A 23,223-nucleotide genomic window follows, 5' to 3' on the forward strand; every position below is an offset into this window, starting at 1 on the left:
AAGGAGAACATCCCGGGGCACCTCTTGGCAGTCAATAGGCTGGACTTCATAGTGGATAGTATAATGTTGGAGTTACATTATAATATCAAAAAGTAGATCATTGCTAGTGTTGGTAGGTGCAGACCCTGTTTACCTTGGGAAATCCTACCTATAAATTGGGACTATCCTGGCATAAGCTAACTTCCTGTCCCACCAGAGGCGTGCAACCAAGTACTCCACAAGGTAACATCTGCACTGTTGTAACTGAGGGGCAAGTCGAGATTAACTACAGGAATGCCTAGACAATATGATACTACCCTTTATACTAACATAACAGCATCTCTAAACCAGTAATTTTTTGTCTCAGCTACAGACAGCTTTAACTGTGTGTCACAGACCTATTGTTTCCAATACCTCACATATTCTAGAGTGGGCACTGGGCCAGCCTCATGCTCCTGGCTGGATGGCTTTGCTGTTTATTACAGATCTCTGCTCTTGTTTGAAGGGCTTCCCTCTCTATTCTTGTAGTTAACCCCACCCCGGAGAATGTCGGTCTGATAGTGTTCTGATTGGATGAGTTGTCTCCTCCCATTGCTGTGTAGAGGAGACTGCTTTTCTTTCTCTTTCAGCACTCAGCGGGAGTGTCTGTATTTCCTTGACTTTCTGAAATCACAAACCCTCCACTTCTGTTTTCTTCTTCTGATTTCTCTTTTCCATTTTCAATGCACACCTGCCCACTTGTCCACACAGTTTTGTACTCTTTGTATCTGTTGCTCTGTGGATTCACTCTTAAGCTTCAATTTTCAGCTTTTTTTCTCTCATGCGGGCCATGAACTAAGAAAATGCTACTGGGTTACTCATTAACATTTTGTGGGCTTTTTTTACTTTTTATTTACTGTTCAAATTGATAATTCAAAAATAACCTTTGGTGAGTCACAATGCATGGATCTTGTATGCATGTCACTCGCACATGCAGCCCTTTTGCCGCGGGCCATACCAGGTGTTAAATGCACTGCCTCATTATAGGCCTGATAGCATAGGAACAATACCCACACAAATAAAATAGAATCAAACAAACAGAAATTTAGTCCACATTGTTTTATTCACAATGGGAGAGCATATTGAATATACAGTGTTTCAGAGCAATAAATTAGTGGTTTTCGCAGTGCCCCAAAGCAATGGAAAGGGGGGGGGGGGTGGTAGTGTGAGGAAGTAGTGAAAGAAGGAAGGAAGATTCTTAGATGCTAGTGTAATCAACAAATATAGCTCATTTGTCTATGTTACAAAATATGTACAAAAAACAGGACCGTTAGGTTCATACAACTGATTCAAGCAGAAATCATACTCCACATGGTTCAATAAATGGAAACAGTGTGGAGTGGAGTTGATATTGAAAGGCTTGTCGTAGTCCTGAGTATCAACGATAGTGTGAAATCCAATCCACACCCCCCCCCCTTTCCATTGCTTTGGGGCACTGCGAAAACCACTAATTTATTGCTCTGAAACACTGTATATTCAATATGCTCTCCCATTGTGAATAAAACAATGTGGACTAAATTTCTGTTTGTTTGATTCTATTTTATTTGTGTGGTTATTGTTCCTATGCTACTGGGACCCCTTCCTATCACCAATTTGTCCACCCAGGTCCCCGTGACTTTAACTGGGTAAAAACCCCCTTATCAATATCGTCATTATAGGCCTGGGCATGAGACTCGGGTCTGTAACTCAGGTTCCAGGTTTTTTAACAACCAGTATAGCCCTCGGCGGTGGACTATGACTCTATAGTGGATTGTTTTTGGGCTGATTGCTTGGTGTGTGTAGGCGCTCAGGTAGAGAACGTCCAAGAAAAAACCTGAATGGAGTCATTGGTGATGTCACCATTGGAAAGTTGGAGATTTTTTCTTTCAGCCCGACAGAAAAGATCTGAGTTGTGGCAGTTGAGAACAGGAAGTGGAGTGAAAATGAACGGAGAGAGACAGCAAACAGGTATTGAGCCTGAAAACTAAGAGACGCTGACATTTTCTTTCTAGAAGTAGTGAGGGTATCTAGCCTACCTAAGATATTCCTCGTGCTAGCATTTAGAGGGTCTAAGGTATCTGGAATACTGGCCCGCATCTAGACCACCGACCCATACAACAATGTGAAGCTGTAAGATCAGAGTTGGATCTCTTAATGTAGGATAAGCGTGGGTAGCCAGAAATCTTGATTACCCAGGTGCCTCCGAGAGTTGTTTCTTAACCTGTGGTCTGGGGATCCAATGGGGGTCCCGAAGCCTACTAAGGCTTGAGTGACTGCTAAGAAAATTAAATATTATTAACAGAGTAATAACGCGCATATAAATATAGAAGCAAAATTGAAAATTGTAAAAGTGTTATGTAAATCTGAAGTAATTTTAAATTGGAGGCTAAAACTTGGTATCCTAAGATTGATTCACGGGAGCAGTGAAATTGCATCAAATAGAATATCGTATTGATGATAGTAGCTTCAAAGGAATTTAGAAAAGCTCCAGCCTTCCCAATCAAAGACAAATTTTGATTTTTGTTTATTTTTGTGAATTAAATCAAATATTTCATATTTTGAGTATTTGATGAATGCTTGTTTCATATTTTTTGTGTGTGTTTTTGCAAATCAAATCATCAAATATGCATAGGCTGGGGGCCCCAGCTTCCAGTAAAGACTCAGCGGTGGTCCCAAAACTCCAATAAGGATTCAGTGGAGGTCCCTGGGTTCCAGTAAAGATTAAGTGGGGGTCCATAGAAGTCAAAAGGTTAAGAACCACTATCTTAGAGTATTGATATTGTAGAAGAGACTGGATTCTTTCATGAAACCGAGTTAGAAATGTAGCTGAATTTCCTCTGCAGAGAACAGTAATTTAACAGAAAAGTCTTTTATAGCTTGTGGATTGGTAAAGAAAGCAATGCCTGACTGTCTAGAATACATCCAATATATAGTTGGTTACGAAAGAAGAGCAAAGGGCATGATGCTCCTGGAACATATGTACTGAAATATCAATACTCAAAAAGAATAGGCTCAAGGACTTCATGTCCCTAGATCATAACTATAACTCTTTGAAGGGAGAAATGAAATAGTTGACAAGGCAGCCCCTAACCTCGCATTACTGGACCAAGAAGGACAAAACAAAGCAATGTACATCCTTTGTTATTTTTCTTGGACTGTGTAGAACAGAGGTCCTACAGGTAGTCTCATGAAATGTTAACAAAAGATGTCCTCATACACTTTAGGATGATCAGAAACAGACAGCAAAGTCCACAAGGTTTCTGCAAATAATGAACTAAGAGAAACGTTAAGCAATTTAGTTATGACAAATACAGAAAGTTTCACGTCTTCAAGGTATTGCAGTGACAGCATATTATTGATACGGAAAGTGTTTACAAGCATTAAACCTACTTAATGATAAACTAAAGCAAATGCAAACTAAAGAAATTGGTAATTTTGGAAGTAATGAAAATATTACAAAATACTTTGATAAAGAAAGGAGAGTGTGGAGATATGTAAGAAATTATATTTTTTATGTTTCTCTGATGCATAATCTATTCAGCCATTAAAGGGAATTACATTCAATTCCTGATCATTTATGGTACAGTTTTAAGGATCAGTTTGACTTATCCTCAATAAGCTGAAAGAGTGGTAAAATTCTGTCTGTGTATTTAATTAAACTGTACGACAGAACAATGAACTAGGCCTGGGCGGGGAACTACGCTCCATTCACAGAGTTTCAGAGTTTTATGCACTCTGCACTTTGCGGAGCGCAGGGAGTGCAGAAAACTCCACTACGCGATGTGCATTGGAGTTTTTTCCCCGCTCGCGATCACGAGCAGTAAGTTTGCGATCGCTCGGGTAGAATTTCTACACAAGCGGCAGAAATACCAGCACACACTGCAGTTCACACTGCACTCCGCCACTTGTGGAACTTCGCTGAGTTTTTTTGCAACTTTGCGGAGTACCTCGTAGCAAAATACTGCGAACTACGCCTAAATAGAATAAAAGGAAAGATACACAAGCTTCGTTTTTATTGGCAAAGGGAGGTTTTGTTTAATTTCAAACTTTAACTAAGAATTTCCTTACAACCAATGTGGGAATTAGGGGAAACCACTCGCTAGACAAAGATAAATGTATTTACGTTAACTGGGCTAACTACTGTTTCATAGCAAATATGTTTCTCCAACTATGGCAACCTTAATATACTGATTCATCAGGCAAATTATTACCATACTAGAAATTGATCAATATTACAACAACAGCTCTCAACAGTATCCTTCTCTGTACTGAAAAGTGAAAAATGGTGGATAAGTTAAATTAAGCATTGATAGAACATATGCAACCCTCAATAGTAAATGAAAATGTTATATGAATCAAGGGTCAATGTCGAGTACCGAAATAACCAGTGATAATTCACAAGCCATAGACTACTCAGTTTCACAATAGAAAATAGGAGGAAACGAGAACAAGATGATGAAAGAGAAGTAGATGACGTGAGACAAAGAAGTGTCTACTTCCTTTTTAATTTTTTGGTATTTTTTTACAACACGATAGCCATAAGCAGTTTCAGGATTTTTTGGAGTCCCTAAGAAAAGTATATTTTGCCACTTGGGCCCTCTTTGTTCTAGCAATAAGGCTATTGTTATTTGCTGCAATCTGGAATAGGGTGTGGTTATGATAATGGCTGTGTACAGCATCTACCTATGATGAATTTAATGTAGCAAAAACACAAAAGATGATGAGAGGAGTGCTTGCAATAAGTTTAACCACTGCGATCACTTGAGGTAGAATTCCAACCCACAATGTGTGTAAGTAATGCTGTAAGTGGCAAGGTTATGCCCAGATGTGGGTACCATGCTGAATGTGCCACTGGAACAAAGCTACCCCCCACTGACGAGCCCCAGTCAGGGCAAAATCGGTCTTGGGCTGCTTGTGTTCTACCTCAGACAGAACCTAGCCTGGCAGTTCAGGCTGAACTGTTCCTATAGGAGCAGGGCAAAAACGGATTTCCATATGGGTGGGTGAAATCTGAAATAGCATGATGAGCAAAAGATTGATGGGTTTGAATGCTACTCCGAGCGATTGCCAGTGGCCAGACTTATTCCCAGCATCCTCCCTCCCCTCCCATCACCTTATGTATGTTTGAATTAGCCACTGCGATGTCCCTTGGAGAGAGTTAAACACTCCTCTGGTTGGCACCTTATGCAAGACCACATCAGACAGTTGAGTTAGGACATGTTGGTCTGGATTCAGTGCCAGGATATCTTAGTTGAGTTAATGGTGGTTTCTCAAAGTGCCTACGCAGCCGGCACAGGTGAGAACGGTGAGGCAGTGGGGTGGGGGGGGGGGGGGGGGCAGTGGGGGGTGGAGGGGGAAGTCAACAGACGACGGGATAGGTAAAGTGAAGAAATTAATAAAAAAACATACCTTGCGCTCGCCGCATCACTGAGTCGGCGATGCGGTGAGCACAAGGGAAGTGGTCTTATTTATTTATTTATTTATTTATTTTACCTATCCCGTCATCTGTCGACTCCCTTACCTGCCCCCATACCGCCCCACTACTCTTACCTATGCCGGCTGCGCCTGCAAAAGTAGCATAATAACAACAAAGAACGAAAATCATCTTGGAAGAACATGCTCAAATACTTGGGACGTAGTGAGTCAGCCTACAAAGCATACAAACTATTCATATTTACCTGGAGTTCTAGAATGTACTAAAGAGTGTTCTCTCACATGCTAAGTATTAAGCCAAGCATGTATTTTTCTGTACGGTTCTTCAGATGTCTTGTTAAATGTATAAGAATGGAAAGAAATCGTTGCCATTTACCTTGGAATAAAAATGCTTTGCTGCCATTGTGTAGTCCTGGCACCTGGGTAACTCCCGCTGTGGCATTGGCAAGGTCCAGCTCTGCGATAATATCAATTTGTAAGTCGGGGTCCGTGCCAAATCCTAACACTGCAAAAAAGAAAATGATTTCATGTCACCAGCACTTTTTAAAACAAGGAAAAAAACAACTCAGCAATCAAATTCAGAATCACTAATAAAAAGAGACTTCAAGCTTTAGGTTGACATGTATATCATTAATTAAAAGGGCATATGTTGCGTTGAGGAACCGCGCGTCCTAACTAGATTTAGCAAGAATAAAATGTTCAGATATACTCAGAAAATTAGCAGACTGACTCTGTGAACGGAGACCATTCTGTATAACCAGAGTATAAATTTGGGAGATAGAGAGCCAATCAAAATGTTCGTTTTGTGGGCGATAACTACTTGTAAATGCCCCCTTAGGCGTTCCGCACGGTCTTGGTTGGCCCAGATACACATTTACAGCTCTGTACTTTCTCCCAGGGGCGGCTCTGAGCTCGTGGCGGCCCTGGGCAGGGAGCGTAGGTAGGGGGCCAGTGAAGATTGGGGGAGTAAATATGTATCCATCCTCAGAGGATTATTATATTAAGGATATATATTGGGGTTGTGTCCCCTGGGGTTTGGTGGCCCTGTGAAGATGCACAGCTTGCACATGCCTAAGACCGCCCCTGTTTCTCCACAACATCCCCAAATGCCCACTTTTACTTATCTTATTTGTTTGTCCACTAGTGAAAAGAGAAAATCCAGCTCATAAGAGATTTGGGAAAACAGCACCTCCCCTCACTTGTGAAGCTCTAGCCCTCAAAAATAGTTGTTAAAGAAGCTCAATGACTTTATTCACCCTCAGGCATGTAGTCCTGTAACCCCTGCCTCTAAACAACTCCGCATTTAATTAGTAGATAATATGCATGACACTGTTGAGTTGTTTAGAGGAAATGTTTATGAAGCAGAAAATACCTACTTCCTTCCCTTGAATGCTACTTCACAATACGTCCACTCCGCTTTGGGATACATGTTCGCTCTTACGTAAGAGCACGTTCCATCAGCTTTGAGGAAAGCCAAATAAGGCTCTCTGATTGATGTATGCACCGCCAAGTCTGTGGCCTCTTTATCAGTCGAATTAGCTTTGTTGTCTTTATTCAATCTCTCTTTTGTAATCCGTACAGTTACCTTTGGCATAGAAGACCAATCTTGTTCCTACACAAAAGAAACCTAACACGGACCCGAACAATCTGAGTAATTATGTCCTGTCTCACTTTTAACTTTAATAGGAAAAATACCTAAGAGTCATGTAAATAAACAGTTTATTGCGTTCCTGGAAGAACATCTTATTCTGGACCCCTCTCTATCGGGATTCCGAGCAGCCACAGTACAGAGACCGCACTTGTAACAGTTACAAATTCCATCCGTCACTCCCTCGATGCGGTTGCCCCTACCAGAATGTATGATGTTACACCGTGAACAAATACCAGGTGGTAGGTTACTACGCGGTCATTACTACAACAGCGTTGTAACCACGCTTGGCTTTACATCGCAAGTCATTTCCGCAACTTGCGCTATATGGCGTGCCGGACTTAGGAATCGTATAAATAACTATTCCTACTCCAGTTAGTGCAACAGCAAGGAATGTGTTGGACTAAAAATCCAACATATTCCTTGGTGTTGCAGGCCACCTAGCGCAAGTCGTAGAAATGGCTTGTGATACAAAGCCACATGTAGTAACCAAGAGGTCGTTGTAACAACCACGTTGTTACCTACCTGCGTGGTAACAGTAGCGTTGTAAACGTTGTTTCCCCCCTACCATGCTGCGGGTATTCGTTCTCTCAGCATCTTTTGAAACTGTTTCTCATCCAGTTCCATTTGACAGTCTATCTAAGATCGGTGCCATTCGTACTGTCCTGCAGTGGTTAGCTGACTTTCTAAAACACCAGTCCCAGATTATCACACTGGGTAATTTCAAATCTGGGCAGGTCCCTCTCACCAAAAAAGTGCCGCAAGGATCATCATTGAGCCTAATGTGGTTGAACATTTTTGTGGCTCCCCTGGCACACATTGCTAAAACTCTGTATGTCCATGATACGCCGCTAATCATCTCTATGAAACAGGACATTGAGAATACCAAGCATCGCTACCAAAATTTGCCGAGTGATATTGCTGCTTGGAGGTGCAGGAAATGTCTTCAATTCAATAGTGAGAAAACAGCTGTTTGGTAAGGCACACCGTTTTTGGTCCTCTGATTGGTGGCCTACGGCATTGGGAATTGCCCCTTTTCCCAGTCAATCGGAAAAAAATATAGGGGTAAAAATCAACCATAAACTGTCCATGAAATATGGTGTAGTCACAATGAGAGGGCTATGTTTTGCTACCATGCGCGTGCTGAAGAAAGATTTCCCTTGGCTTCCTGCTGAGGTCAGGAAAACGCAGATCTAGGCACGGATTATTGGTCATCTGGGTAACTTCCGCTGTCGCATTGGCAAGGTCCAGCTCTGCGATAATATCAAAGTCGGGGCCAGTGCCAAATCCTAACACTGCAATGCCTTGCACATGGTAGCTAGCAAAAAACGTCTTTCAAAATTTCAGCTCCCTCAAAACACAGCTGCCTGCCTAGTCTGTAATCTCCTTGCAGACTCACCTTTGCCATTATCCTCAGGTCCCTCCACTGGCATACAATCAGAAAGTGCTTTTTAAAAAAAATATGTTGTCTTGCGCAAATCACTGCTAGGAACATCTCCTCAACATTTTAAGGGAAAACGATGGTATTACTGTCCTGTACATACTCTAAGATATTGTGATTAGGCTCTGCTAGTGGTTCCTGGGATTCGTGCCTCAAGACATGTTGGTAGAATTTCCTCTTATATGTTTCCGGGTCCTGGAATCAACTTCCTGTCTATCCACCCAGCTGTGTGGATAGCACACAGTATAAGAGACTTCTAATATCTTGACTATTTTAATAATTGGATGCAGGGCTTGAACAGGCTAAGCGAGATACACGTACAGGTGTGATTGTGATTCTTAGCGCTTTATCAATAGATATAACATAACAAGGTAAAACCTCTATCTAGACCTACTTGGTTGGTGTATCTAATGGAGATGGAGATCAAGGTCAGCCTCAAATCTTGCCTCGGTCCCAGTCTTCTGTGAACCTTGACTACCAATGGCACTTTGTGCTTTTTAGCACTATTTTGTCCTAAAACTTCAAAAATTCATATCCCCTGTTTTCCTCATTAGATTTTTAACATATTGGTGTCATTTTGTTCATTACATGTTCCTCCATTTTTTTTAAATTGGAGTGGGATTTTTATTGTGCTGTATTTGTAACTGTTTTGGTATTTCTAAATGATTTACACATTTTTCTTCAAGTTAACATGTCTTCTTTGTTCGCCACGTTTAAATTACTGAAACCTACAATAGGATCCCAAAAATAATGTATTAATTGCTTGACCCAAAAAGATAGTGCATTATTACTCGTAATGGACGTCAACCCACCTTAACTAATGAAACTCTTTCCGACACTTTCTTTTCAATTTGTTTTGCAGCTGTCTCAGCCATTTACATTTTTTACTGCTAAGGCTTAAGCAAAATGGGGCCAATGAAATCATTTCTCTTTGATAATGTTCCTGGTGTACTTTTTACCTTTTCTTAATTCCATGTCACCTTTGCTGACATCTTTATTTCCGCGTCTGTTTATAGAGAGTCAGTGCTGATTTTTAAAACACTTTGTAGTTCCGGGAGGAATCTCCTGTGGGTGCTCAGACATTTCCCAGCCTCTGGAATCTCAGCATAAATACTCCTTCCCTTGCAACTGTGAAGAACTGGGTAGTAGGGTCGATCATTCACCTCTGTCTTGGAGACCGGGTAACTCCTGCAGCAGGTCCAGTGCCTAATTTGAGCAGGTGGTTTACAGTGCTTGGCAGCAATACTTAATTGATAACAACGGCGCTTGTTACAGTCTGAAACAAGGCGCTGCTGTCTGGCTAATTTATAGACGACTACTACAACAGGGAATTATTAGTTCAATATACATTAAAAAATAATATTACCTGCTGCCCAAGCCATTCTCAGAGCTTTGGAGGCCTAATATAGGCCAAATTCTCACACTTGCATAAGTGTGACTGTTAGTAGTTGTGGTGTTGCTATCATTGGCTGCCTTGCAGTGGCAATGTGTGGTGTAGACTGCAGTGGAGTCCTGACAAGAGTCCTGGCACTTATTTTGCTTTTTTTTACAAATTAAACACCAAACATCCTAAAGAGGTCCCGGTACTACAAGCCTTATTTGACGCCTGTTCTATATCATCCACTTACAACCTCAAGAAAGCAAAGGATCAAACATGGGCCCACTTCCAACATAAAACTAGCGGTGCGCAGAGCGGAGCGTGCCTGGAGGAGAAATTACTGCCCCCTACTACAATTGGAGTTCACTAACATCTTGTCCCAATATAAACAGGCCATCTTGGCGGCGAAAACTGCTTACTTCTCCTCCAAAGTCCTCGCCGCGGAGAACCAATCGAGGGAAATTTTCTCGATTGTGCACAACTTGGCATTCTCTGACAGAACCACCTTGAAACCCACCCCTTCTCTGGAACTCTGCCACTCCCTTAACAATTTTTTCATCCAAAAAATTGCCACCATCAAAGCCAATATCCCTCCCCCTTCTCCTACGTTTGTGGATCCTCAGTGCCCCCCCCCCCAAGGGACAACTTGATGCCCTCCCCCTCCTGACTAAGGAAGCCCTGACCTCGATAATCCCCTTAGTCAAATCTGGTTCCCCCTAGACCCTTGCCCTTCCCACATTCTCCGTCACATTTTTTCTTTCTGCTCCGATCCCCCCCTTCACCTCCTCAACAGTTCACTTTCTCAGGGTGTTGTACCTGCCCCACTGAAAACAGCTATCATCGTCCCCATTCTTAAGAAACCGGGCGCGGACCCCTCGGTCCCCGCCAACTATCGCCCCATCTCCCTCTTGCCATTCTTGGCAAAAGTGCTCGAGCGCCATGTCACCTGCACTCTGAGCTCTTTCGTGGAGACGCATGGGGTCCTAGCCCCCCGCCAGGCCGGTTTCCGCCCCGCACACTCTACGGAGTCCGTAGTACTCTCGGTCCTCGACAACCTCAGGGAGGGAATGGATACCAACAAGACCCAGGCCCTGGTCCTTCTTGATCTCTCAGCCGCCTTTGACACGGTTGATCATACCATCTTACTTCCCCGTATCAAGGCGGCGGGGATTGGAGGTACCGCACTGGTATGGCTATCTTCCTTCCTGAGGGACCGCACCCAGGCAGTTCGCCTGGGTGACTTTACTGCGGACTTCCAGAGAGTTCAGTGCGGGGTCCCCCAAGGTTCCTCCCTCTCACCCCTTTTGTTTAACCTTTACATTGCCCCTCTTATTTTCTCACTACAGCAGATGGAGGTCACCATATATAATTATGCGGATGACCTCCAACTTGTCTTTAATTTGTCCTCTTACCCGTCCTCTACCTCTAACTTCCAATCTACTATGACCCACATCCGAGACTGGATGAACCACAACCATCTAAAACTCAACCCAGACAAGACCGAGCTGGTGTTGACGGGTGGTTCATCCAGTCCCTGGTATCCTTTGTTCTGGCCCCCTTCCCTCGGCTCTCCACCTGTCCCCTCCACCTCAGTAAAAACTCTAGGCATCAAGCTCAATCCCCAGCTCACCCTTCACTCCCAGGTTAGTTCTGTGGTGTCCTCTTCCTTTCTTTCACTGCGCACTATCCGTAAGGTGTCCCGTTTCTTTTCTTTTCACGCTTTGAAATTGATCACCCTGGCAATGGTCATCTCCCGCCTGGACTACGGCAACGCCCTATATGCTAGCATACCTGCATATAGCCTTAGGCGGTTGCAGCAGATTTAGAACCAGGCGGCGCGCCTTGTGTTCAAATTACCAAAATCCCACCATGTCACCCCCCTTCTTAAATCTTTGCATTGGCTCCCAGTTCGTGAACGTGTCCAGTTCAAGCTGGCTTCTATCACCTTCCAAGCGAGACTGGGCACGGCACCGGCTTTTATCTCTTCTGAGATCATACCCTATGTCCCTACCAGAGAACTACGTTCATCCACCCAATCCCTCCTCACTGTCCCGCGATTCCGGAGGAAGAAATGGGGAGGCTCGAAATTTGCGACCCTTGCTCCACTCCTCTGGAACTCCCTGCCTCCTGAGCTCAGAGCCCTAACTCTTTATCCTCAGTTCAGAAAACAGCTCAAAGCTTACTTGTTCACCAAAGCCTTCAACTAACCGCCCTCCTGCAGCTTGAATTCCTTTACTTTGCATTTGCCTTTTTTGCCTTGTTTTCTGCAATTTGTAGCGCCATGAAGCCGCTGGCGAACGAGCGCTTTATAAATAATATTAAAATTCAAAATTCAGAGGAATATCTCTACAATTTATTATCTATTCATTGGTATCACACTAGCTTTGCATCTGAATGACTTTGACATCGACAATCGAGTAGAGAGTGACCACAGGCCCCTCAGAGCATCTTTCAGTCTTTCCACTGTTGCATCTTGTAAAGTTACATCTGTAGGCAAATCTACGGGTCAAGAACGTGTTAAAGTCCCGCGCAGGATAAAATGGACCACTAATCTTGGTACAAAATTGTCTGCATAGATAATTAAAAATGAACAATTAAAAACCGCTTTCGGTTCGCAAGCCCTGTTAGACTACTGGCCCATTCTCCTGATAGACCAGCATCGGGCGCTGGGGGGAACATTGGATGCTCAACAAAAACAGGTGCCAAACGATCTTAACCAGCACCCAAATAAGGAAATGCCAGAAATCAAATGGAAGTGTAAAAATCCCCCAAATGCAAGACAAAAAGGGGAAAAAGCATTGCAGGGTGCCATAAATGGATCACTTCAAGCTGCCTATAAGAAACTTTCATGGGAGCAATGCACTAAACAAATAGAGGTAGCCTGGCTTAAAATTGTCTCTCTTTTTAAAGAAAAAAATCCAGCTCCATTTGGAGATATATCAACCAAGTCAGTAATAGTGGCCAGTCTAAGGAGAATGGGGTACCCGAGAATGTCTGGGTGAATCACATCAATCAGCTCTACAGCAGTGGGACAGGGGAGCTGTCAGCCCTCTCCTTACCTCAAGCACCAAATTATGAAAACACCTAGGGTCCAGGCATCTCTAAAGTCAAAGTAATTAAGATCATTATTCGCATGAGGAGTGTTGGCGCACCACGGCCAAATAGAATTCCTGCTAGAGTTTTTAAATCAAATCGATCGTTCTGGGCAGAGCTCCTTACACCTCTATTTAAACAAGCTTTTCTTACAGCCACAATTCCATCCACTTGGCAGGACTCAATATTACATCCACTGCATAAAAAGGGTAACCGCTCAAATCTGGCCAATTACAGGCTAATAGCTTTATTGGATATCGAAGCAAAGGCCTATGCTTGTGTCCTACTGGTAGAACTTGAAAACTGGGTTAAAGAAGATAGCATCCTTCCATGTACTCAGTCAGGCTTTAGTTCAGGCTGCTCCACGACGGATAATATAATAGCGCTTTCCTACCTATCGTGGAGAGCCACTTTGGACAGTCATCTACCTTTATTCTGCTGTTTTGTAGACTTCAGTGCAGCGTTCGATAAGAGTCAATCGAGATATGCTATGGAACACATTAAACTCCTGGGGGATACCATCTGCACTGATATCTCTGCATCTGAAAACCTGGGTGAGGATTAAAACAAGTGCCACAACAGTATCTGCAAAAATCACAAAAATAATGGTCTAAAGCAAGGCTGTGTATTACCCCCACTACTATTTCATCTTTATATTGCCGATTTGCCTAAAGAATTGGCAGGTGCAACTTTGGTCACCCCAAAATTGGGTGGCATACGTCTAAAGATATGCAATAAACTGATGACATTATTATCATGGACCACACAAAAAAAGGTCTACAAAGAGCGCTCACTGCCCTTAACACATATAATATAAAAAACAATCTTCTGATAAATGAATCAAAAACCAAAGTCAGGATTTTTGGGAAACATAAAAAAAAGTAAATCTGTCTTGTCGAGCAGGTGGTCTGCAAATAGCGAACTGTACTAGCTATAATTACTTAGGAGTTTGGTTTAACTAAAAGGCAAATCAAGTATCCCATCTCAAACATCTTCGGACCAAGGGAGCAGGGGTTATACATAGTCTGTGGTTCTTGAGTCCGCATTTGCACAGCCCCACAGCCGAGTCAATCTTAAGGGTTCTTCGCGCCAAACTACTCCCGGCAATGTCTTATGATCACCTGGCTTTCCCTGGTAAAATGGATACATTTTAGTGAATTATCAAAATATGCCTATAAGAAAATATTTTCAGCTCCTTAGCATGCAAGGAGGGCGAGGCTGGGACTTGAGCTGGGCCTGGCAAGTGCAGATCTTTATTGTCTGGGAGACTTAATTAAATTCTACATCTACACTCCATGTGCACCTGCTCAATCCATGAAAGAACAATTGCAATCAGTGTTCACGGACGAACTCTCTCCTTGGTACAGACAGCTGCACTTGGCCATTTCCACATTGGAGATTGAAATCATCAACTTTTCTAATCCAATTATTTCCCTGTCAATGTGGAAAAAAACGATAAAAAGCTAAATTACTCTAGTGTCATTCGAGAGAGATTTTACTCGGCTTCTCAAAAAACCACTCCTTGCAGCTTTGAAGGGGAAATCTCAACCATACTTTTACTATTCTCTTCAATCGCAGACTCACAATAAAATCATTTATATGAGGCTGTTAGCCCTTCCAATTCATGACTTTAACCCACTGTGGGCTCGGAGGAATGGTCAGCTAACATGTAGGTTCTGCAATTATCCACATGTGTCCTGGTTACATCTGCTATGTTGTTGCGCTCATCTTGCCAATGATTGCCGATGCCTACTGGTCCCAGTTTATCGTGAAAAGTCTGAGACATTGCAGGGAAGCAACTGATTTTTGCTTCAGTAATAACTCAGCCCAAGTTCAAGCAAGAGCTGGGAAGTTTGTTAACATTATTTTAACTGCACTGCATAATGCCCAGCATTAAGAAATTGACAAGCTCTATTCGTATTGCATAAATGAACGTCGATGAAAGTTAAATCTTCAGTAATAAGCATTGTGCCACTTATGCAATTGTCCCTTTATACTATACACTTCTCTTTTGCACCAAACGGCCAATCGTGATATATTGCCATTAACTTGAAATGTTGCTTTTTGGATTTGATATTTATTTTGTATTGCCAGACCTATAAATGTGCACCCAATCTTTTATTATTTCTTATATTTTAATCCTTACATTTTATCAATTATTAATATGATGTTTGTATGTAAAGGTTTTAATTAACTGTATAATAAAGTAAGTAAAAACTGAACAGGTCACACTGTCCATCCCAAGTCTACGGGGCTCCTTTGTTTTGAAACACATGTTAAAGTACTGCCTGACAGAGGAAAGGCATACGCACACTCCAGGGTGCTGAAACTCATTTAGATGACTGCTGTGGCAAGCCTGAATCTTAGGGACTATTTAAGAGCATCACTTGAGCTGCTGCTGTGACTGGAGCCAAGTTGGTGCCGGCAGAATGGGAGCAGAACAGGAGGGAGCTAGACTGGAAAAAGTAGAGCAGGCATCACTGAGGCAAAACTGGAGCTGCGAGTACTGGAGCAGAACTGCAACTTACAGGAATGGAATGCAGTACAATCAGAGCTCATGTGGCTGTGGAAGAAATGGAGCTTGGATAATTGCAGCAGAGGGATATATATATATATATATATATATATATATATATATATATTTATATATATATATATATATATATATATATATATATATATATATATATATATATATATATATATTCATACATACATACATATACGCATACACACACACACGCACACACACACGAAAACAGACATATACATACATTTACTTTAGTAGAGCAGAAAATACCTGACATCAAATGCAACCATAAATAAGGAACCACTTCACAAGAAGTAGGTTATCCCAAGAAGGGAAACCATTTGACAAGACAAGACCCAGCCCAGAATTATATCCAGGTTAGTGGATGGGGCCAGTGTCAGACACTAATATAGCTGAATAGTAATTGCGTTTGATGGTCATTGTGGAATGGTGTACCACTTTAGGGGAGAAACATTGATGCTTCCTAACTGCTATCTTACCTGTTACAGAACCGTTACAACCGAGCAGTAAACCACATCTGCTCACACAGATATTATTCTTCAAAGTCACTAGAGTTCTCAAGGCACTTTATCTGGGTCAATGACCATACAGGGAGATTAAGTAGGGTTTCCCCTGTACTGTGTCTAGCTTGCTCGATGACCATCACCTCATCCCATTTTCACCAAATTCACAATTTAAAAAGTTAAACAGCTTTCTCCTAGGCTCATTCCTCCCATACACTTTTTTCCCTGATGCAGACTAGAGTAAACTACTCCATGGACAGTAGATGCACTGCCTAGTACTCTACAGGAATTTGTAATGAGAAATCCTCCAATAACATAAGCAGCTGTAACATGAGTAATGTTTTCTAAAAGTACTCCTGCCTTTTTGATTTTTTTTAGCAGGTTGTGGGATCTTAGGTATGGGTGGGTGCTAACATGCCAATTAAGATGTACCCACTGGAGGTAATAAGTTAAAAGTAAAAACTGAACCAGCACACTTACAAACTGTTAAAACATTCCCTGGAGATTAATAAATATTATTACATGGACGCAATATAATCACCATATTTGTAAAAGTTGGCCTAGAACACAGCAGAAACTATAAACATTGAGTGCTGCTGCATAGGTACATACATTTATCTCCTGGCAGATAAAAACATAATTCAATAACACGTTATTTAGGGCAACTGTACTCATAAACTCATTTGCACCCATTTACTACTAAATTGCAAAGGTAAAATTTGATTTTGTTTACCACAGTACAGCAAAATGTACATTTGCAAAAACACTGTTTACACCCTCCCTTATCATTTTGCACGTAAAAATTACTAAATATGGACACAACATTCCTATCAGTCAGAAGGACTTCAAAGTGATTTTACTTTCATTGACAAATGCAACCCATTGAATCCTAGATTCTTTTAAATATCTTTCGTTAAAATAAACACTGATGGGAAAATGCCATGGCATAAACCATATATACATAATTTGCATTTTATTATTGTTAAGGGACGAGAGGGTTATCGTAACTCATTCAAGGCTTCCTCTCTCTCTCTCAAGTTATGGGCCCCTCCCCACACTCAAAATGATGACAAATATCACATTATATTCTGTGCATAATAAACCAAAGGTTAAAGTGATATTATAGTGAAGTGTTTCTTGCATAGTCCTCCTTGCGCCCTGGGCACTCCTATTTTTTTGCTGACTAGTACTGTTGGTAACTGACTCTGACTGCCCCTGGGCTATGCCTAACCAAGCAGAGGTCCAGTGCTATGCTGAAATGACACTTAGAATACAGTGAAAACATCTACATACTCTAGGGAACACTATGGGTTAGGGTACCCCTATGATTCGCATGACCTTCCCTATAAGGCCCTAGTACATAATAGGCAGGGAGATGAAAACTACCAGTTTGGCATGGTACGTTCTCTCCATAGTATCTCTGCTATGTGCTGCTCACCCAGAGTGTGTGTGATGTCATAGAGTTAGAATCTTTATGTATGCTTGAGAGATCGGTTGGAATAAGCAGGCTGAGCAGAAGGTGACTGCTCCTGGTGGGGCATTGATGTTCCATCTACATGACTTCTGTAACCTGTAACAGAGATTATTATCTCCTAATAAATGTAATCATAAAACCTACATGACCTGATTGCAACATGGCAGTTTAGAGGTCAGCAGCCCTTTCTGTACTTGCATGTGTGCACTGCTGAGGCCTGAGGTCAGTTTAAAAGCAGCCTTCTGTTCCAGTACTGCTTTTAAAATGTACATTGTGTCCAAACTTGACTTCGGTGTTTGGGGCACCTAAAAATTTATGAATTACAATGTTTTGGTATATTAGGTAACCTTAGGGTCTCCCCCAGGGTTCCCAGTGGTGAGGGGGGTGGGGGGAGGGGGAGGGTATTTATTAGGAGAACCCTTATAAAATAAGTTGCATATGTCTTGGGTTTAGCGAAATTGCACATTTCACTCCCCAAATTGCAGTAAAGTGCTTCCCAAAATCGACTTTTGTGCTAGGTGCACTGTGGAGTGGTGATATGCATTAGTTTTACATATTCAGAACCCCTTAAGTTTCCTTCGGGTATTCCAGGGGTGTGGAGTCCTGTAGATATAGGCATTGTCCTTATAAAATATGTTTTATAAGCCCTGATGTTGGAAACATTGATCAAGTCATTTTACCCATTGCAATTCCCCCAGCCACAAAGTTTCACATGGCAAGAAGGTACTAAATAATAACTAACATCAAGGATGTCATAAAAGTATCCTTCAAGGACTTCCTAGGATGGTTTGGCTGAATCCAACAATATGCTATTGTTGAATTTATCCTAAAATGTACAGACAAGAAGTTATAAGACTTTCTTGTCTGTAAGCCGAACTTCAGCCTTCCAGTGGCCTGTTCAGATTGGTCTGAATTAAGTGGATTAGCCAGGCTGCTTTGATGAGGTAATACATAGCTCCTGGGGTTAGAGACACTTTCTGGGAGGGCAGGGTTCTGCTTCATAGGAATTCCAGAGCAGGGAGAGGGGTTGTAAACAATAATCTTCAATAGAAGGAGGAGACAGGCAGGAGAAGCCAGTTTTATGTACACCCCTACTCTTTGAACCCAGCCAGATGGCAGGATTAAGTAAGGAATGAGCAGATGAAAGGGAGAGGGATAATATGGAGATGAACCATCCTATAAATTGGGTTAGCCAGCTCTTGTCTCTCTGCTGAAAAAGCAGCTATATTGAATTTTGGAGAAATTGTGCTCTATGGGAGACTATAGTGCCACCCGTTGTCATACTCCTGGGTGTTGCCCTGGGCCTCATTGGAGAGGAATACCCTCCTGCTGGACCCAGAAAACTTGGAATAAGTATTTGAGAGGGGCAGAGCTTGACACTGAGAGTAGAAGAAGGATTGTCAAGCTGGAAACTTGATTTGCACCATCAGGCGATACATTTTAACTGACTGTGTCTGCTGCAAAATCTGTTACTACAGCTCTTTTGATGCACCTTGTTTCAAGAGTAATGGAGAGTGTGCTCCCTGCAACCAACAAGTTAACAGAGCTCACATGCATCAACTCCACCTAGAGTCCCCTGCCTGGAGTGTATACAGTGGACTTTTAAGGGTGTTGTCCAGGTGCACTGTGGAGCTTGTGGTTCCAACCTCGCAAGGAACATCTTGGACATTTCAGAACCTTGGATTGTGTTTTGGACACTTTGGACCCTGAAGAGGAACTTCAGGAAGAAATTCCAGAAGTTTGGGAAAGTTTGGTAAACTTTTGTAAAACAAAACTTTAGAGGGTGACCAAACTCTCCCAGAAAGGCAATACAGTGGATCCTCACTGAATCCAGCCTGCTGGAGGTGGCTGCACAACGTCTGGTGATAAATCCTCCATAAACTTTTCTAACTGTGAAGTTGAAATCTAGAGCAGGGTCTCCCTATTAATGTATCCAACCAGGGCTCCATTGCAGTCTGCCTCAAACTTTGCCTTTGTCCAGTCAGTGGCAACCAAATGCCCAGAGGTGGCACTATTGGTTTCTAAGCACTAGAAAGTGTTTAATCTTTAAAAAATCATATCTCTGGTTCCCTACATTGGATGTTTCTTTTGTTTTTGTGTCATTTTGATGATAAAAAGTATTTCTTATTTTCATAAATTGATGTTGGATTTTTAATGTTTGTTGTGTATTAATTATTTACAGAATTGGTGTATTAAATACTTTGCATACCTGTCTATGTAGTTGAGCCTGCCTGCTTGCAGCCAAGCTCCCAATGGTTGAGTATGGGAATACTTTTCTGTGACCTATTCTGAGCCCTATACTGTGTTAGTGACCTTATTGCCATTGGCAGATGCATATTTGCCACTACTAATAAGACACAGTCAACAGTGTTCAAATAATATGAAAGGTAATGTTTAAAAAACAAAAACAATGAAATTCACCAGCTATAAATACTGGGCTAACTGTAACTTGTGATCTTGCTACGCTCTGTATATGATCGCACATATTACATCACTCATGACATGTTAAATCTCAAACAATGTCAATGATGCCTGCAGCCAACCCACGCTGCAATCAGGCCCTGCATCCAAACTCCATGGGCACACAACCCTCAGCCATTCACAGCGTTTACCTGGGTGCTGTGTGAGGTTAGCTTCCACCAGGCTCTGCAGCAACCCCCCCAGTGGGTGCCAGTAACCCCACGGACCACCACCCTCAAGTATATTTAAGTTTTTTTTTTCCACTTTTTGACAGTACACAGTACTTCTGACGTACCACGACTAACCATTACTTTAGTGGTGCTGTGGTACCCTGCAAGCTTCACGCAGTGAAACATCAGGGTCCCATTGTACAACTCTTGTGGGAGTTCCACTGTATCTCATGGGAGGGCCACTCTGGGTCCCGATGTATGAATGCTATTTATATATATTTGTTTGTAGCCCCGGTGTAGGGGAAGGTAGCTCTAGGTCACCCCCATAAGTGCCAAGAGGGGGAAGGGTGTTCTTACTCTGCCCCTTAATAGCTTTTAATAAAAATACTTTAGGACATGGGTACAGAGGGGTTGGGGAAAGAGCCTTTGTGTCCTATAACCGCAACATTGTTCATCAAGCTGCAGACAGCCAGCCAGCTAGATCTTTTGGTTGCAGAGGACCAAAAAAGTCGACTGGAGAAAAACCAATCAGAAATCCTTACTTTTCAACTTTACAGTACTGGAGGACTCCTGCTGGTCCAACCATCTAGATTTACTTGTTTTATACCCGTCCCTGTCCACTCTGAGCACTACTTTAAACGACAATTTCTTCTAAATCCCTGAACAAACCTACACCATACATTAATAAGTGTGAATTTTAAGTAAAGATCTCACTTACTGTCAACATTTGTGTAGTTTCAGTCAGCCTTTTTCTAAATTAATTCCCCAAATTTCATAACGGAATCAACATAGAAAAATAAATTTGTCCCCCCCCCCCTCACGCCCCCGCTTTTTCTATGGAAAGTTTTGTGAAGATTTTTCCAGCTGCGCCTAACTAATTCATGAAACAAAAAAGCTCTTTGTACAGAAATTCTGACACAGTGATGATATTTATTTGTGTGCAACAACAACAGATATTGATAGTTCTGACACATATTTGATCAAATAATCCAAAATCTCAAAACAACTAAAAGTATAATCCTAACACATTTATATTTTTCATTGACACATCTAAAAAAAGAAAATAATTCAAAGAAGCTAAAATTCACAAGAATCTATCAATATAACTTTGTTCTGTATAGATATCTTTTTTGTCAATCATAGGAATTTATCTCAGTTTCAACTTCCATAATCTGGAAAACTCCATTGAGAAAAATTGCTTAGCTAAAAAATACATTGTTGATTAACACAGCTATAAAAAATATATAACTGTCCTATTTATGCTCTGTACCTTCACCCCAGTGCAATTGTATCTGTGGTTCGATGTATTTGGATTTGATTCATCCCTGAAATCAATCTTAAAATAATTCCTTCTTTATGATCCAATCACAAAACAAGTGTATTGGACTTTAGAACAACAAAACGCATACTTGGGGACAGTTTTAAACTTCTAATAGGTGTATCTTCTTGCCAATAATTCACATACTTTGTATTTGGAACACATTTATTTTGTGATTGGATTCAATTATGTTTTTGAGTTCAAAAATACTTTGAGTTCACTAATCCTTTATGGGTTCCAGAGTGGCATGCTACTCGCCAGAAAAGTGCTTCAACACTCATCGGGGTAACAAGTACTGTATGAATGCAAATCTTTCTTCCCCTTTTATATCTCAGCTATCCTTCTCTATCCTTCTCACTCAAAGTAACTGACTAATATCCACCACTGAAATTACTTCATATTTCATCATACTAATGCACCACTAATCCTTTATAGGCTTTCTGAATAGCGTGCGTCAACTAGCGCTACATAAATACAAACCTTTGTCCTCTATCCTTCTGCTATCATTCCAAATCCAAATAACTGAGTAACCTATCTACCACTTAAAATGTACTTGCATGTTTCACTATGCTAATTCAACACTAATCCTCTATGGGTCCCGGAGTAGTGTGCTACTCGCAGAAAAAGTGCTTCTACGCCTCGTCAGGGGCAGTAAGCCCTATATAAATGCAATTACAATACAATACAAGCAGTACACTGTGGAATTGTGTCATAGCAAAGAAAAGAAACATGAAACACCAATTAAAAATCAGGAACGCAGTAAAGGTTAGACTCTTGCAAGATGATCCCACAGTGAACAGATATAACCATTTGTCATACCAAGAAGGGGTTGGAAGACAGAAATCTGAATCATGTCCTGCCAATTGTGGAATAAATGTCCCCTTGGTGCGGAGGAGGAGGGGTTGGTGCTAGGAAGTAGCACGCCCTTCTTTTGTTACAGGGGGCCAATATTGGAGCACTGCTACAAACCTGGCCCCCAGTGACAAAGCCTGCCCCCACTGCCAGAAAGCCAGCCCTCACCACTCCGGCCCATCGGGGGAAAACCCAGTGCCCGCTATGGCCAGTCCAGCCCTGCTTCTCACATACGTGAAATGACACAACCACAACAAGATTATGGGGGAAACCTCTATCATTCTCACATAACACTTAAACACTTTCTACATAAGTCACTGGTCATTCACACATTTTCGTTCCCGCCATAGACCAGCACTTTATGAGCCCAAGCTTACTATATCCTTTTTTCCTACACTATACAACATGGTGCAGCAACAAAACATTAGAAGACCATAACTTTTGTCCTTACACACAAAATCAAATTAATGCCTACATGGGCAACATCAGAGACACCACAAGAATGGCACAAGTGCACACACTCTTACATCCAGCGATGTCATGAAATAGAGTGCTACCCACCCACAAACATGCTCTGGTAGCTTATCATCTGTACGAAGTGCTTATTAAATTGCAACTAAAATACAGTACGAAGCAATACAATCACAAAAGCTGCATGAACTGATAAGTAGTGTATTTGGGTGCAAAAGTCTGACGTGTCCTAATCTATCAATAATTTTAAACAGTAATGTGATTTCAGATCCCAGGAAGCAATTCATACATTGTTCCACCTTTCTCATTTTCCACGACTAAAATATTTTGACCCTCATTACAAATACTGGGCTGACCTAGTTTTTGGCACAAACTTCCCATATGTGGCCAATGTAAGAGTGAATTAAAATTAGGTGCAAAGTGCCACTGTGGGC

At 41.8% G+C, this 23,223-nt stretch overlaps 1 protein-coding gene across 1 annotated transcript in view; it reads right to left on the reverse strand.

Annotated features, from left to right (window-relative positions):
• Nucleotides 1–23,223, reverse strand: part of NELL1 (neural EGFL like 1) — a 3,816,074-nt gene that overhangs the window by 3,569,446 nt on the left and 223,405 nt on the right. Inside the window, exon 2 of the mRNA XM_086959505.1 lies at nucleotides 5,807–5,935. Coding sequence (XP_086815631.1) covers nucleotides 5,807–5,935 — 129 coding nt within the window. The remainder of the gene's footprint in view (nucleotides 1–5,806; nucleotides 5,936–23,223) is intronic.

The sequence above is a fragment of the Lissotriton vulgaris genome, chromosome 2_2, assembly GCF_964263255.1.
Source record: "Lissotriton vulgaris chromosome 2_2, aLisVul1.2, whole genome shotgun sequence".
In the NCBI taxonomy this organism is placed as follows: domain Eukaryota; kingdom Metazoa; phylum Chordata; class Amphibia; order Caudata; family Salamandridae; genus Lissotriton; species Lissotriton vulgaris.